The sequence below is a fragment of the Beta vulgaris genome, chromosome 1, assembly GCF_026745355.1.
Source record: "Beta vulgaris subsp. vulgaris cultivar EL10 chromosome 1, EL10.2, whole genome shotgun sequence".
In the NCBI taxonomy this organism is placed as follows: Eukaryota; Viridiplantae; Streptophyta; class Magnoliopsida; order Caryophyllales; family Amaranthaceae; genus Beta; species Beta vulgaris.
Window position 1 is genome coordinate 49,313,758 of NC_079202.1, and position 18,280 is coordinate 49,332,037.

The 18,280-nt window shown below is 36.9% G+C and overlaps 1 protein-coding gene across 1 annotated transcript; it reads right to left on the minus strand.

The window, feature by feature from the left end:
* Positions 1–455: 455 nt before the first annotated feature.
* LOC104891487 (zinc-finger homeodomain protein 1) lies at positions 456–2,341 on the minus strand. The gene is made up of 2 exons (XM_010677188.4): positions 892–2,341; positions 456–612 (listed from the first exon to the last, which is right to left on the minus strand). The coding sequence occupies exons 1-2, from the start codon at positions 1,808–1,810 to the stop codon at positions 605–607; spliced, it is 927 nt and encodes a 308-aa protein (XP_010675490.1). The 5' UTR covers positions 1,811–2,341; the 3' UTR covers positions 456–604.
* Positions 2,342–18,280: the final 15,939 nt, after the last annotated feature.

Below are 18,280 nucleotides of genomic sequence, written 5' to 3' on the forward strand. Positions count from 1 at the left end.
CACGTTTGATTCTACTTTGGAACTCTTCTATTCAATGAATTTTGATTTAATGTACATGATATCATATGATCTCATCTTCCTACATTAATACTAACTTGCTTAGTTATATTATTAATATCTATATTTACTAAGTACTAACTAACTACTAGTACACAAAATTGTGTACTACTAGCTAGTAGTAATTGATATTCCATTAATGTTTTGAGCCATTCATTAAAATTGTGTGATTGGGTTGAATGTAGATTAATAATGTGGTACGTATATTAGGGTTATGATTTCATGGTACTCGATTTCGAGTTTTTGATTTATTTGTCTACCCCAGAAGTTGTTCTGGGGTAGACGCAGAGCTTTTTTTTAGTAAACTCTTCATAGTTTTCTTTCCGAAGAAATTAAAAATGAAAAATAAAAAGAATAGTTGATTAATGTTACAAGAAATAAAATTGGAGAATGAGCAATTGCTGAATAATGTGAATATGATGATATTAATAATAAAAATATTGAATCAACTCAATCTCAAAATTTCTCGTAATATAATGTACTGGGATATAAATATTTGAGCAGCTAGCAGCCTAGCACCACCAAGAAGCTAAGTACATCATCATCATCAACGTCCTAGAATGAGAGAAAAAGAGAAACGAGAGAGAGTTTAGCACTACAACTACTACTAATACTCTTCCAAACATTTAAACCCTAAAATAAAAAACTCTAAATTACCGACCAATTTATGAATAATGCACTTAAAAATTACTCACTAATACCACAAATGACACAGCACATAACAACAAACAACAAATTGATCTCAAGAAAAGAAATCCATAGTCTAGTAATAATACTAGCTAGTATGCTTATTATAGAAAGGCATAATGATGATAAATATTTAGGGCTTTTTACCAAGTGTATGCTTGTTATTATGCATCCAAACTTTAAGCACTTGACGCTTAACTTGAACTTCAGCACAGAATTGTTGCACAGCAGCTTCATCATGTTTCTGAATTCTCCACCCCAATTTCTCAGCAAATGCAAGCATCTTATCTTTTTGTTCTTGACTAAACTTAGTCCTGTGTCTCTTTTTTGGTACCATCATCATTGCACTACCTCCACCACCACCACCACCTCCTCCGCTCTCTCGTCTCCCATCCCCTCCGCTACTGCTCGGGTGAGACATATCATCCGCCATATCGCCACTATGTGTCCCACCCGATGTAGAGGGGAGAGCAGCGAGAGGCGTATTACTATAATGATGGCGCATGTGGTGCGAGTGCGGGTGCTGATGCTGATGCTGATGTTGCTGATGGTAAGCAGATGCAGGTGGAGCTGGAGTCCTATAGTATGCTGAGAATTGCGGGTACATTGTACTTGCTGGTGCAGCAGCTGCTGCTGCTGCTGCTGCAGGTGATTGTATAGGTGGAGATGATATCATTGTACTATTATTATCACCATTGTTTGTGTCGGTTTCTTTGCGGTGGAAGTTGCGGTGACAGTTACAAGCAGCGCATTTTAGTGCGTCGAGTGAGCCTTCTGCACCAGCTGCCATGAACTCACCGCAACCATCTACTGCGTGACCTCCGATGTTTACTGCGTGATTCTTTAAGCATTCTCTGTACCTCACCGCACTAGATCTTCTCTCTCCTCCACCTCCACTCGGTGGGTTGACTCGGGGTCGACTCGGTACTGAGTTGCCTCCTGTAATTGAGTCGTAACTAGGGGGGATTATAGCTGCTGGTTGTGGTGGTGGGGGTGGTATGGTAATTTCATCTTCATCTTCATCTTCCTCTTCTTGTTCTTCATCGTGTTCGTCTTCAAACTCCATCTCTTTTTTTTTTTTTGTTTCTGTAAGAAAATAAAAAGTTTTACCTCGTAATTTTCTTTTTTGGGATTAATTAAACTTGTAAATTAATTGCATAGAAGATCTGGGTTTTGGGAGTTGATGATGATGGATTTTGGTCGGAGAGAGAAAATAAAAGGTTTTTGGGTTTTTTTTTTTTTGGGTTTTGAAAAAAGAAATAGTATAATTTTTATGTAAAAATGTTGATAGTTGAACAAAGTATATGAAGAGAGAGTTGAAAAATGAAAGAGGGGGTTTATTCTATAAAAGTGGGGGGTTTGGGTTTAAGTGAGGGTAGGAAGAAGATAAGAGATTGAGGATGAGATGAGATGAGACTTTGAAAGAGAGAGGATGAGAGTGTGGACATCAATTACCCGATCTGCTGCAAGAAAATTTTAAATAAAATTAAAGGAAAGTGTGTCCTACTTTCAGTCTTTCATCTTTTGCCTCATTTTGCTTTTCTTAATTTTACCTTATTCTAATTTTCACTCAATTGCTCTACTTCATCTTCAGCCTTCCTGTGGAACTATACCATAACTCAAAGTCCATACTCCATGAGTAATATTGTAACTTTTAGCTATAGGTAGACCCGTTAATGGACATGGTAGCTCAATGGGTGTTAATGTGTTATTAGAGGTGGTAAAAACTTATACATACGAGTCATAATTCGACCGGAACTTAATACGAAATTAACGGGTTTGAGTTAAGGTTTTCAATATGTTTAAGTAAGCGGGTTGAGCCGACATAACCAGTTTATCAAACGAGTTGGGTTAGGGTTGAACATTTTAATGCGAACATGACACGACAACCCGTTTAACTATTATTCTACTATCAATATTATTATTAGTTTGGCTTGAAATAATTTGAATATTTTTTTATAAATATATAAGATTTATTCTTTAGTTGTTTAATTTGAAATATAAGACGTCACGCTTGATAAACAGATCAATAAATCAGTCGGATAACCCGTCTTATAGGTTAGGGTTGAGGGTGTTTGGACCATTTAATGCACCGATGGACCCAGCACGATAATGACACGACACAACCGGTTTTCTGATTCTATGCTTTACTCATTATGGTTTGGCCTTTCATAGGTATGGTAGACTAGTCAAATGGTTTTATATGTGCTCATTTTATCTATTTTCCCTCCTATACGCACGCTTTCTAATAAGTTCTTTCTTAGCATGTCAATCATCGACCTGCTATTGACTCTTAATTGAAATTCTGATATATTTATCGAGGTGATCAATAAACTCAAAATCACAAAACAACAATTAAAGTCCAAGGTGATTAATGGAATGAATTTTGACAAAAAAAGAAGCAGTTTAAAAAATACTTATACAAAAGTTCATTGTATTAATGATTTTTTTATTATGTTTATTCACCATTTATATAACTTATCTCCCCTACCTACGTACTTTCTCTTCCCTTGATTTTCATGTACGATTGACTTTTTCCAACTAAAATAAAGTTATGATTCGGGAAGGATTCGACCTATTTCAACGTAATACAAAGATAATCAAGTCATGAAACATGTACCAATCATAATTCTTAAGTATTTCTCAAGATAATGTTTATCTCGATATTGGGGAATATTTTTTAAATTTAGTTAATTATTCAAATTAAGCGTAATTTTCATTAAAGAACTTTGTTGAACTCACGTTCAAGTTTATGTGTTAAAAAAGAACAAAAAGCTCAAAGTCCCACATTGGCAGATTTCTAGATTTCTTCCTTCTTTATATATGGTTTTCCTCTTAATAGATTTGTTGGAGGTTTATAGGGAATAAGATGCTAGTAATCAAAAATGCGACCCAGTCAAGGGTGAGTGGTGCGATTGTGGTATATTTTATATCTGTATCATATTCTTGGCCACTGTTACATAATAATTTTGTTCTAATTTTATGCCTTCTATTTCAAAAAATAAATATTCCTCCTTGTTTTGTTTTTCCCTTCTCCGGTATAAATAGCCATCAGTTGGTTTTTACCCAAACACAGTAAAAACTTCTTCTCCTCTAAACATTAAACACTAATAATTATTCATTTTATTTTCTGGTCGTTGTTCTTCGTATTCTCTAATTGTTCCTTTATACAACACTAGATAAAACAATAGTCTTATATCCATGGAGGTTGATTGCCAAGAAGTCATGTATACATAACGAAATAAATTCAACTCTAGCGCAGTGTTCATTCACGCCACGACATTCAAGTTGTTTCGATTGTTCCTACGATTTTAGTTCCTACCTACAAACTTCATATTGAACCGACATATATGCTCATTTTTTTTAATGAGCTACAACTATGAAACTATATCCCCGAATAGCATATGAACCCTAACTATACCATATATCATTTTCAAACTATAACATAAAAATCATTACAATAATATCAATTTCCATAATAATGGCAGACAAAGAACGATGCAAATACTCCAATTTTGTGAATAACTCACTTAACCCTAGATGAATACTACTAACATATATTCTTCGTCTTTAGTATATTTATTTGATCACATGATCTCCAAATAAAAAAATTCAACACATACAAGGGATGTTCTCATAATTTTGATTTTTTCAATCATGTTCAATCAGGTCTAATATGTTCGGGTCTAATTAGGTTCAATATGTTTAAATTAGGTTCAATTAAGTTCAATAAGTTTAAATAAGTTTATATAAGTTCAAATAAGTTTAGGATTTTCATGTGAACCAAACGCAAATCAGTATTATCAATATTTTAAAAAATAAATTTTAGTACAAAAAAGTTCAAATAAGTTTGGTGCAAAAACCCTCAAATATTGATGCTTAAAAATCGAATAGATTAATGAAGTAAGTGATATTCCATGAATTGAAGTCGCCTCCCTTTGTTCGCATCCACCCTCGTCTCCCATATTATTTAAGTGATTGACTAGAACGACGAGTGCCATAACACTCGCCATAATCAGCATCAGTATAAGTGATCAAACGCAACTGAGTAGTAGGATATAAATGTAAAATATAATGCATGATACACTTTAATGCATTATAATGAGTCTCCCGAGGATCATGCATAAAAAGGCATACCTGCTGAACTGCATAAACAATATCTAGACGAGTAAAAGTGATGTACTGCAGAGCACTTGCTAAACTGCGATAATGAGTCGGATCTGCCATAGGAGGACCCAAATACGCAGGCTTACAAGTCCCCATATCTTCACACTCCAATATTTCCAGTGCATACTTTTTCTAAGAAGGAAGTATGTAGGAAGGTATACGAGTAACAGAAATGCCGTACCCAAAAAATAACTGAGAGGCCCCAAATCAGACATAAGAAATTTCATATTTCAAGTGAGTAATGATACGGTCTTGCAAAGCATTAGAAGAGGTGCATAAAATAATATCATCAACATATAGAAGCAGATATGCCACACCGTTACCCTGACAAAAAGTGAATAAAGAGTTGTCACTCTAAGCAACAACAAATCCCATCTGAAGAAGAAAATGTGCAAAACGTTGATACCAAGCTTCGAGAGCTTCTTTGAGGCCATAGAGAGCCTTGCGAAGGCGAAAAACATAATAAGGAAACCTCTTATCAAAAAAATTGGGGGGTTTATGCATATATACTGTTTCCTGTAAGTCACCATGTAAAAAAGCATTTTTGAGACCAAGCTGATGAATAGACTAGTTTCGAGCCATAGCTAACCCCAACATTGTACGAATAGTAGTAGGACGAACAATTAGACTAAAAGTTTCATCATAGTCCACACCAACCTCCTGAGACCTGCCATCACAAACAAGACGAGCTTTGTGCCTTTAAATGTCACCTTTATCATTTTCTTTGTGAGTATAAATCCACATGCAATTTCCATTGTTCACCCCAATAGGCCTAGGTACTAGTTTCCATGTCCCTGTATTGATTAAAGCAGCATATTCATCATGCATCGCCATATTTCAATTCGGGTCAAGCAAAGCATATTTTGAGATTTAGGAAGAGGAGATCGATGAATAGGAGGGGATTGAACAATTAAACTTTAGGTTATATTTGGGATTTGGGCGGGGGATGCCAGCCTTAGACCTGATGATCATGGTGGTGGTGGGGGGGCGGGGGGGTTCGCGTAGGCCGAATGGCTGGGAGCCCACGAAGGGGTAGTGGGCTGTAGCGAGGTTGAAGAACCTGTTGGGGCTGGGAACGCACAATGCGGGTAGGGGTGGAAAAAGATGGCCCGACGCATGTAGGAGAATAGGACAGTGGGTCTGGGCCTGTTGAGGGATGCACGTCAATGGGGGGTTTGGGACAGGTGCAACACGTATGATAGGGGTGTGTTAGGACGTATTGTTTCGTGGAAGGGGTGGGCGTGAGTCTAGGCTAGCAATGTGGGGAGGAGAATCCCACAAAGGGAAAAGTAAAGGGCTAGGCCTAGAATCGTCCAAGAAGTTATACTCGCCAGACTAGACTTTTCTCAAATTAGTAAAGGAAAAAGTATTCTCATAAAAGGTTACATGACGAGAAATGATGATTTTATTGGAAGATCTAGACACTGATAGCCTCTATGATGTGACGAGTAGCCTAAGAAGACACAAGGTGTATATCATGGAGCTATTTTGTGAGGAGTGGTAGCTGTTCAATTGGAAAAGCAAAGACACCTAAAAACACGAATATGGTCGTAAGAGGGGGTTATGTGAAACAATATTTCACCAGGAGGAATATCATGTTGTGTCTTAGTAGGCAAGAGATTGACAAGATAGGTGGATGTTTCAAGAGATTTTACCCAATATTGAGGAGGAACAGAGGCATGACATAAAAGTGTATGAGACATGTTATTCAAAGTCTTAAGCATGTGTTCAGCTTTGCCATTTTGAGAAGAAGTATGAGGGCAAGAGAAGCGAAAAATGATGCCATTTTGGATAGAAAAATATAATTTGAACGGGGTATTGTCAAATTCCCTACCATGATCACACTGAAAAGCTTTAATAGGGCGTTCAAAATGTGTTTGAACATATTGACGAAAATGAAAGAATTGTTGATATACCTCAGTTTTCAATTTCAGGGGAACGGTCCACACATAAAGAGGAAAATCATCCAATAACACTAAATAATAATTATGACTTTGAGAACTACGGATAAGAGAGGTCTATAAATCAACATGAATAATGTCAAAAGCAGAATGAGTAGTACTATTAGATGGATGAAACGGTAAACAAAGATGTTTGCCTACCTGACAAGAATTACAAAAATTGGAGGAAGGCTCCTTATTACAAGGAATTAAATATCTACCCCTGAGAAAGCTTAAAACTTCGGATCCTAGGTGTCTTAGGCGATCATGCTAGGTACTGAACGAGGTGGCTGTGAGGGCGGTGGCAAGACATGTAGAAGGTGGGGATGAAAATGGATTGGATTCGGGGCATGTGGAGCTTCACCCGCATCCATCCATCACCCGCATAAGCCATCACCCGCATCCATCCATCCTTCCATCGTTTACCGGGTGACGGGTGGGTCAGATGGTTAGCAAGTGAGGAGATATATAACAATTTTTACAAAAAAAAATTATGCCATAAGATACATATTTATTATATTTTTCAACTAATTTTTTTTTAATAAAGTAACTAAATAAACATGTGTAATTGATAATATTGATGACGGATGGGTGTTAAGGGGATGATGGGTCGGGCGAAGAGAATCTTACCCGCATCCATCACCCGCTTTACCCCACACCCGCTTGTCATCCGTTTATTTTGGATCTTCACCCGCTTAATAAAATCGGGTTAAGCGGATGATGGATGATCCATCATCCATTTCCATCCCTAGTAGAGGGTAGAATGGTCACTGAATATAATCTCTCGAACTATTGCATCTCGCGATTATATTCCTCGTGCGAAGGTCATTTACAAAAAAAACATAAAGATCAGATTCAATAGAGGCATGATCATCAATAGTAACTTTTCGGACATAGATTAAATTTTTGATAATTTGTGGGGGGAAATAGGATATCACGAAGGGCTAAAAGGATGGTGCAGAGTCGGGAGGGATGTGTGAACATAACCATGAGCAGGAATGCGATGATCATTACCAACTAAAATATGATCAGTAGTGCTTAAATTAAATAAGGGTATAAGAGTACTTGATGAGTTCGTCATATGAGAAGTGGCCCTCGAATCCATCTACCAAGAGTTATCCTGAAGAAGAGTCATTGTAGAAAACGCATTCCTTAACTTAGTGGGAGTCATAAGGCCTCATAGTCTAAATAAGGAGGAGGGGCAGCATAATGGGCTTGTGGCCCAAAGTGGGTGGACTGGGCATACGACACAGGTTGGCTGTAGTGTGGACTTGGGCCTGGAGCGTACTGAGCGGGGGAAGGGGCCCTGTAGTGCTGAGGATAGGGTGTGGCACTATAGCCCGACCCCATGCTGGAGGAGGTTGCGGTGCAGCTGGGCCGACCCACGAAAGTTGGGATGGAGACTATGTTCGTGAGGGTTGTTGGCCAACAGCATGAGGGTGCTGCTGTTGGGCATCGCGACCACGGCCACTGCCTCCACGAACCCCCCCCAATCGCGGCCACGACCGCCGCCACCACGCTAATTGGGTTGTGGTGGTTGCTGCGGTGTGGGTGCGGTGGATGTACCGATGGGAGGGCCTTGCGCAACGAAGGAGGATGAGGTGGGAGCCTAATGTTGGGCTTTCCGAGATTCTTCCAGCAAAAGTCGCGTACGAATAGATTCAAACCGTAATAGCCCTATTTTTAAGAGCGTTTATTTAAACGCTAATTATAAATATTAAGTTAATTATGTTTCAGATACTTTTATTTTATTTGAGTTTTGGAAGTAATTTATTATTTGAAACTGTAACAGGTTAAAACTATTTAATTCTCGCTTTAGAGTTGTCCTATTTTCAAAGGAAACTTTTTCGGATTATCAATAAAAATTTATGAGAATAAATTCTGAGAATCAGGGTGTTGTTGTGATGGTTAATTAATTTGAATAGAATTGAGAATTGATGAGTTCCACACTCTCCAATATAGTTTGGTGAGTGTGATGGTAATAGTCCGGGTTATCTCGACTAGAGTTTCCTTCGCTGTGCTTAATCCTCTATAAGCTGGTTAGGGAAATTCGGGTTGTTACAAGTGGTATTAGAGCTTGATTACTTTTGGATACGCTGCGATATCATATCATAGTGTAAGGGTTAAAAAATAGGTTTAAAGTATTCACTAAAGAGTTAGGTATAAATAAATCAAGCTGTATGAGTGTTTGCGTTTATGCGTGTGCTATATGAATCTATTTACGTGCATATGTAGTATTTTATTTGAATATTTGCTAAAGTGTATAATGTTATCTTCGTATGACTTGATTGTTTGTGATATTATTTACTTAAAAAGTGTGTATTTCGAGAAAACTTATATGATTTGCTTAAGTAAACAAATTTCAAGCAAGATCTCTGCAAATGAGATGATTGGAATCCAATGCCAACAAGTTTGCCCCTTTTGTTTTCTTTGCTCCTTGATTTTGCGAGTTGAGTTGAAGTAGAGATACGAATTGAAAGATGATGGTAGAATGGAGGTTGGACGCCTAATATCTTGCAATCTTGAGATTTTGGTTTTATTTAAATTATTATTTTTAAACTTCGAGAACGAAACTTTAAATAAGGATGGTAGAATGTAATAGCCCTATTTTTAAGAGCGTTTATTTAAAAGTTAATTATAAATATTAAGTTAATCATGTTCCAGATAATCTTATTTTCTTTGAGTTTTAGAAGTAATTTATTATTTGAAACTGTAATAGGTTTAAACTATTTCTCGCTTTAGATTTGTCCTATTTTCAAAGGAAATTCTGCCGAATTTTCTATAAAAATTTATGAGAATAAAGTCTGAGAATCATGGCGTTCTTGTAATAGTTAATTCATTTGAATAGAATTGGGAAATGAGTTCCACACTCTCCAATGTAGTTCAGTGAGTGTGATGGTAATAATCCGGTTTATCTCGACTAGAGTCTCCTTTGCGTGCTTAATCCTTTGTAAGCTAGTCAGGAAAATTTGAGTTGTTACACAAACGAATGTAAGGTCGTCTGTTGGAGTAGCCACAACATCAAAATCAATACCATTAAGACCAGAAACAAGCCGAAGGACCAATTTTTGCTCCGAAACTAGTTGATCAACATTGGCAAGTTGATCTTTCAAAGTCTTTTAATTTTGTGCAATATGACGATATGTCAGAAAAAATAGACAAGTGAAGAAAATTAAATTAATTTTCAAGATAGACAACACAAGTATGTTTATTATCTTGAAAAATAGCCTTCAATTTGTCGCAAAGAGCTTGTGCGGAATCCCCACGACAAAGAATTGTATGTAGAAGATCAGAGGAAATAGTACCATATATCCATTATTTAACAATAGAATCAAGACACAATCATAATGCATCAGATATGTTAGAATGGTGTTTGGTTTCTGAATTAATGTGATCTAAAACATTAAAGGCGTGGGAGTGGCACTCAAACAACTCAACCTAATTTGAATAGTGAACTTTCTCACGATCAAGAATCAAAGGGATACAATTTTTTATGTTTGTAACCAAAAGGGCGGGGTGGAAGTCAATGTTAGGGGTTCGATTTTGGCGGATTGGTCGGTTTCCGACGGTGCCACGTTAGCGGAAGCAAGAGGCACACAAAAAATAATGAAGGTGGTGCACACGGTGGATGTAGGCGCAGGGATAGTAAAAAGAAAAATAATCTATAAAACCTATAATTGTGATACCATGTTAAATTTGGGAAAACTCTTCAACTGGAGTGATTACCATTGATCAATATTTATAGTGATACATCCTAGGATAGTCCTATTATGATTAGAAAACCTATCCAAAGTATAATTCTATGAACAAAATATATCCAAACTATATTTATTTTCTATCAGTTTTAGCATATAAACTCGATCCTGTACTTTGAGCATGTAGTGGATATAAATGGATGTGGAATTTATTTTAGGAAATATTAACAATAGAGGTCTCAACTTTGGGTGATAATTTTTAAAAGATCTGAATTATTGATTAACCTGTGTAGGTCCCAACTTTAGGAGATCTTAACTTTTAGCGGGCCTTAGTGATTTAAAACCGGCTTAATAGGTCATAACTTGTAAAACTTGGGTCACACCAGAAGGGTTAATTGAGGGAGGGAAGTAGGAACTAGGTGAGATTTAAAAAAAAATCGTCAGTTTTAAATCAACGAGGCCCGTTAAAAGTTCAGATCCCATAAAGTTGGGACCTACACAGGTTAGTCAATAGTTCAAACCTTTTAAAAATTATCGCCCAAAATTCAGACATCTATTGTTAATTTTTTCTTTATTTTATAGTTAAATTTATACTTGTCATTGATAGTAATCGAGTACAAAAAAAGAGTAATAGTTCGTCTCGCCAATCTATTGCCATTTTACATGCTAGGTAAACTAAAAACTAAGGTTTCATTAGCTACCCATCAACGTTTGTGATGAGCATAAGTTCATCCTTTGTGCACTGCATTATGAGACCTTTCCTCATATCTTCTTGTGAGTCCCTTTTAGTATTGGTTGTGTGTGCATGCATGATGTCCCTAGATGGTTCCAGCTTAATGGAAGTCATTCACTATATATAAACAGGGAACATTATATTTGTGTTGTTTGATTCAACTTATTTTGTCTTATCTTATCTGAAATTATCTTATCTTATTTTATATCTAATCTTATCTTAAATAAGTTAAAATAAGTTAAACATAACAGGACCTAAATATGTTAGAACTAAATATGTCTATTAAGAAAATTGGCTATAACTTGGTTAAATTATCCTATACTTTGTGATATTAATATTCTCCCTTCAGGCTGCAGGGTGGAAAAATGTTCAATGAGAGTCAATATATTGAAATTTTGAAATGATTCGAGTTTAGGATATTCCTTTTAGTTTTATCATTGTATAATCTACTTTTTTTTATCAAGTACATCTATATAAAATTTATTTTATAAATATTTATTGTAACCTGGTGCTCATTGTAAGTTATTGTTTGTCATATTCAACATACTTTTTTTTTAACTTACCTTACTTTTCTAGAGTAAGATGAACTCTTCTAAAGTTTTAATCTTTTTTTCCAAGAAAACTTCTCTTAACTTCTTCAAAAAGAAATATTCTAAAATTGGAAAAAATAAGTTATACACAAATGTTTTTTTTTTACACGGAGAAACTGAGAATGTGACGATATATTGAGATTTCATCTTGAACGTACAATAATTTGGCAGAGAGAAACGAATCGTCCCATATCAACAAAGCAAATCTAAGTATATCATTATACATGTGCATACTTGGTAATCGAAATGATGAGATAAGCTTAACAAAATTTCAGCAACTTGTTTGGAGAAATACTTTGCAAGTCACCACTTATTATTACACATGCACATGCATTACCGGCCGGCAGCTGCTACTTGCTTCGCTTCTCATTTTTGTGTTTATGTTAGTCCTTTTTCATTCTTCAACAATTATTCTCTTTATTTTTATGTTTTTTTTAAAAGAAACAATTGCTAATTTCTTTTTGGTGTTTTCACTTTAGGGTGGTTAACAACAATTACTTTTACAAAATTTTATAAGATATACATCTGCTCGCTAGTCTCATCCCAAAAAAATTGAAAATTCAATAGCAAACGCATGTCTTTTTTAATTTAGAAACTTTATGCAAGGAACATCATTTTAAAACATAAAAATTATGCAAACTTTAGGATTTGTAAGACAATTAAGCATTAAAATTTAAAACAAACTAATCATCTTTAAAACTTATAGAAATTACGAACAAAAATGGATAGTAAGGACATCTTTATAAGTTAGGGAAATTACACTTGGTAACATTGTACTTTGGGTTTTCTATAAGGTACCCAATTTGTTTTTCAATTCTATATGGTACCACTGTGATTTGGAATTATTATCTACCGTAACATTACGTTAAACAAAAACATTAGTTTGGGGTTATATGAGGTTAGGGGTTTGTCTAATTTTGCGTAATTAAGGTTTTGGGAGTCATTTTTTTCCTTAACGACCAAATTTAAGGTTCAATTTAGTAAAAAAAAATTACGTATTTCCTGACACGTGAAACAAAGTTCTAGTCGTTTTTCTCCAATTTCAACTTTAATTTTTACCTATAAGAGTCAAAATGACTTCCAAATCTTTATCGAACTATTCTCGATTCACAAGACACGTAGACAAGGCAAACTACTTGTTAGGTTTTTGGTGGAGATGCTTGAAGCAAGGAAGCAAAGAAGAGGCGAAGAAGAGATGAAAAAGGCTACCATCACTAGCAGCCTGGGCAGGCAGTCTGGGTTCCCGGGGGAGTGACATGCGTGCCCATACAGACAATTGTGGGCTCGGGTGGGGGTGTCCCTGGGCGGGGTTGTCTTCGCTCGGGCGTGGGTTTTTAGGGCAGAAGGAGGAAGGATCTTGTCGGAAGTTTGCCTTCGGGCGCGCGACTTTCGGCCCCGGGCTTGCTAACTCAGTTTTGTGCACGTGTTTTGGCAATTTAAATTTTTTATCGTGGCCGTTGGATTGCTTTTATGTCTTATAGTATATATACCCTATTTTCGTTTTTCAAGAAGTGCAGCACACATATCTCATTATTAAAACATGGAACTTCATCTTTTCTAGGATTCTAGGAGAGTGAATGAGTTTGTGGGAGATTTGTATGTTCACCATTGTTCTTCATTGATTCCATAGTGCAAGTTTGTGGGTTTTTCTCCCAAAACTCGGGTTGATCACGTTAATCTTGGTGTGTTCTTTCTTGTTTTCTTTCCTCTTTGCATTACTTGGTTGTTGTTCATGTTCATGCTTCTTATAATTATTGTTGATTGCACAAATTAGTTAGCACTTGTTTCTAAATTACAATAGTTGATATTAAGAGCTAAGGTTTAACTTGGGGAAAGTAATTTAGTGTTGTGTTGGTAAACGAAGATTTGTGGTTGAAAAATAAAGTTCGGATATTTTGGTGTAGAAAAAGGAAAGTTTGAATTTCGGGATTACATCTCAGATAACCCTGACATATACCCCTTTTTTCCAAATAACCCTCACATTATCACCTTTATCGTGAATGACCCTATATTTGTAATTTATCAGTAAACATGACGGACTTACACTTAGTTTGACTTTGGATGAGTTTGGCGCCATTTAAGGAGGTGGTTGATAGTTATTCAAAAATATGTTGATTAGTTTTAATCCACAATTCAAAGGTTTTATTTTTGGCAGCAAATCATTAATAGGGCGCCAAACCACCTTTTTGAAATTTAATGCCATCAACCACCTCCTTAAATGACGACAAAACCTTCCAAAGTCTAACAAGTTAACACCATTTGTAATTCCATCATATTTAATGACAAATTAAAAATTTAGGATAATCTGCGATATGGGTGACAATGTGGGGGTTATTTGGGAAATAGGGCTATGTGTCAGGGTTATCTGAGATTATCTTGAATTCTTTGGTGAAATTAACAATGGAAGAAGGGAAATTGAGGATTAAAAGGTTTGATGGTAAAGATTCTGGATTTTTCAAAATGCAAATGGATGATCTTTTGTATCAAAAGAATCTTTTACTTGTCTCTTGAGGAAAAGAGACCAAGTGGTATGTTTAAGGATGATTGAAAAGTTCTTGATAGGAAAGCACTTGGAGTTGTGAGATTGACATTAGCCTGGAGTGTAAATTTCAATATCAACGATGCAAAAACAATGGCGGGTTTGATGAAAACTTTGTCAAGTATGTATGCGAAACTGTCGGTTATCAACAAAGTATACTTGATGATCATTTGTTTGATACGGAGATGGTTGATGGTAGTTCGGCTACTGAACACATCAATGAGATCAATTCGGTTTTGGGTCAATTATCTTTGGTGGATATCATATTTGAGGATGAAGTGAAGGCATTGATCTTGTTGTCTTCTTTGCCCTTGTCATGGGAAACTACAGTGACCACCATTAGCAACTCCTCCGACAAATAGAAGTTGAAGTATGATGATGTGAGGGACTTGATTTTGAGTGAAAGCTTTCGAAGGAAAAAGTCCGGTGAATCATTAGGTGGTGCTTATAATAGTAAAAGTAGGGGGAGAAGGAATCAACAAAGGAAAAATGCAATTCAAGGAAGATCGAAGTCAAGAGGTCATGGCAAACCGAATGGGGGAGCTCATGTGGTGTGTTGGGGGTGTGGTGACGAAGGACATTTGAATAAAAATTATTCAAAGCGATGGAATGAGAAATGAAAGAAGAAGGTTCAAGATAGTGATGAAGAGTAAGATGCATCAACAAACTTGACTTCTAAGTACATTTCTAATGCTTTTGTGGTAAAAACGAATGATTAGGAAGAGTTGGTTGGGTGCTAGAGATCATGGGTCTTGGATTCCGGTTCTTCTCATCATTCATCACAATAAAAGGAGCTGTTTCGGAATTTCAAATATGGAAAACCTGAAAAGGTCTATCTTGCGGATGGAAAGGTACGTAGTGGAAGTCATGGGGCAAGGTGATGTGAGTTTGAAACTCACTCATGGTGGCTTATTGGAGCTGAAGGATGTGAAGTTCATCCAAGGTTGAAGAAAAGCTTGACATTAGTGACCCAACTTGCTAAATCGAGTCACAAGGTTGTGTTTGATGGTAGTTATTGAAAGATTGTCAAGGGAGTTATGGTCATAGCTCGTGGGACAAAGAGTGGGACACTTTTCGATCACCATAGGGAGCACAAGAAAGGGGTTTAGAATTGGGATGAGAACTTCATGTTAAATGGCGTTTGGTCGAGAACCTATAAATAGTGGGTCAAGGGACGAGAAATGTGGTGAAGCGGTATCCCAGTGGCATATTGACAGGTAAGCGCAAAAAGTGAAGGTCGGCATACAAGCATGTTGTGTCGTAAATCCTAAGTGGATAAAAGGGTGTATTATTCAGGTGGGAGCAATGTAAGTTTGCTTTTAGAATAATGAGAAACTTCTTTGGCTTAGGTGATGATTTGTTTGCAGGAGTTGGATTGGACCTCAGTGGTCTTCCTTGGTTGGAGAGGTAGTGGTTGATCTTCCTTGGTTGTAGAGGAAGGGTCTTTATTTGGTTGTGCTTCTCTTAGGTGATCCAACCTCCAGGAGACCAGGATAGTAGGGTGTGTAGGTTGATGTAGTGATAGTGCAATTATTTGGAGGTTGGTTAGTGAGAATTAAAGTTGGTATAGGCTTTGATGTCCTTGTATCGGAGTTGGTTCAAACTTCGATGTCATTTCCTTGGTGTAGAAAAGATGTGTTCTCATGGGGATGCCTTGTCTAAGTGGGAGCATGGTGATAATGCTTGAGTTTGCATCTAGGTGGTGGGAGCATGACTATGATGGGTTTGGAGAGATGTGGATCGGGGTTGGTTGAGACCTCAGTGTTGTTTCCTTTGGTGAAGAGGAAGTGAGATTGGCTATGGCTAATGTATGGAGAGGTGATGGTACCGGGTATTTATGGAAGGATGCTCTCTTGGTTAAACCGATCTCCAGGTGGGAGATTGTTGGATTTTTGGTGGAGATGCTTGAAGCAAGGAAGCAAAGAAAAGACAAATAAGAGATGAAGAAGGCAGGCTACACCAACAACCCGGGCGGGCCGTGTCCTTGGGCGGGTTCGTCTTCGCTTGGGCGTGCATTTTAGGGCAGAAGGAGGCAAGAACTTGCAGGAAGTTTACCCCGGGCTGACAAGCATCTTTCCCGTATGGACGGTTTTCGAGCCAGTGCAGGCTAACCTAGTTTTATGCACATATTTCACGATTTAAGTTATAATTGTGGATGCTGAATTACTTTATGCCTTGTAGTATATATACATCCTATTTTCTAGTTTTAGGAAGTGTAGCACACATATCTCATTATTCAAACTTAGAGCCTCATCTTTTCTAGGGTTTTAAGAGAGATAGTTTGTGGGAGATTTGAATCCCGGAGCTTGGATTTTCTACGTTAATCTTGGTGTGTTCTTACTTGTATCCTTCTTCTTTGCATTACTCGGTTGTTGATTGATTTTCATGCTTCTTCTTGATAGTTAGCACTTGTTTCTAAATCATAACACTACTGTACCTATTTGACCCAAAACTAATGTTTTATCTAACGAAATGCTATGATAGAAAATAAGTCCAAAATACAGTCGTACCTTATAGAATTCAAAAAAAATCCCAAAGTACAATGGTACCAAATAGAATTTTCCTATAAGTTGTAACCTCCTTAATTATCATTTAATTTAAGCCCCTTTATTTCCCTACTGCCCTAATCACATCAAATTTCATCAATCAAATCCTTCAATCAAATTTTTAATTAAGCTGTATAACTTTAAAGGCTTTCTCACGTAATGTAATCATTTAATTACATATCAACGTAATTATCGAGAAAGTTTATGAAATCACTCTAATGTATAAGTTTTGTCTTACGTGAGAAGTTTTGCTTTATCAAAATTCGACCTCGAACATCGTACGTGCCTTATATTGTGAAACGTAATTATCGGAATAGGCAAAAGAAACAAATTTTGAAATTTTGTTTTATCAATAATTTAATATGCGCCTTGACGAACACTTGTTGTCTAAGACAATATGTTATTTGTGAACACTTGTCTCCTTTTTTTCAATTGAAAAACCTGTTATAAAATGTTATCATATTATACATGACTAACTAACGGTTTCCTCTGTTAAACAAATATGAAATAGTAAATTTTATCTCACTTACGTCAAATAAAAGAGCAATCTCGCATTACAATCAGTGATTGAGGACATTGCAGGAATGTTAATTACATTAAGGGGGTGTTTGGTTGGGGGGCTTCATGAAAGGGTAAGGGAAACAAAGCTCTTGATTCCCTTACTTGATGTTTGTTTGGTCATTTTAATCATTCTCTTTACCCCCTCCTTTCCCCCAAAGTCCTCTACATCCATTCCCCACACCCCCCTAGGGTTTCACTTTACCCTTTCTCTCCTCTACTTCATGGTCACCTTGACCAATTGACCCACCCACCACCAACTGAACTCACCATCCTTGCCAACAGAACCACCACAACCCCACCTGAACTCACCACCCTCGCCACCCTCGCCACCACATCGCCACCTGAACTCACCACTACCACACGTCATCTGAACCAACCGGAAAAAATTCCCCCAACCATCTAACCACCCGGTTAGCCACCCCCACCCCTTGAAAACCACCGCCCGAAAAAAACCACCACCCGTAACAAAAAACCACCCCCCTAAACCCTAAACCACCATCCGTAACAAAAAACCACCACAGAAAACCACCGCCCGAAAAAAACCACCACCCCTTGGCGCCAAACGTAACAAAAACAATGTAAAATCCAACTTAAAAACCCAACTCTAATAATTGATTATGGCTTTAGATGGTCAAATTCGGCTATAAAAACTTCAGATCTGAAATTTTTATGGTCCAATTTGACCTTTAAAACCTCAAATATGGTCTTTAATGGTGGTAGAGAAGGAAAACAAGGAAGGGGGGATTGTAACGGGCGGCGGTGAGG

Coding starts and splice junctions, on each gene's coding strand:
- LOC104891487 (XM_010677188.4), bottom strand. CDS start 1,810: ATGGAGTTTGAAGACGAACACGATGAAGAACAAGAAGAGGAAGATGAA.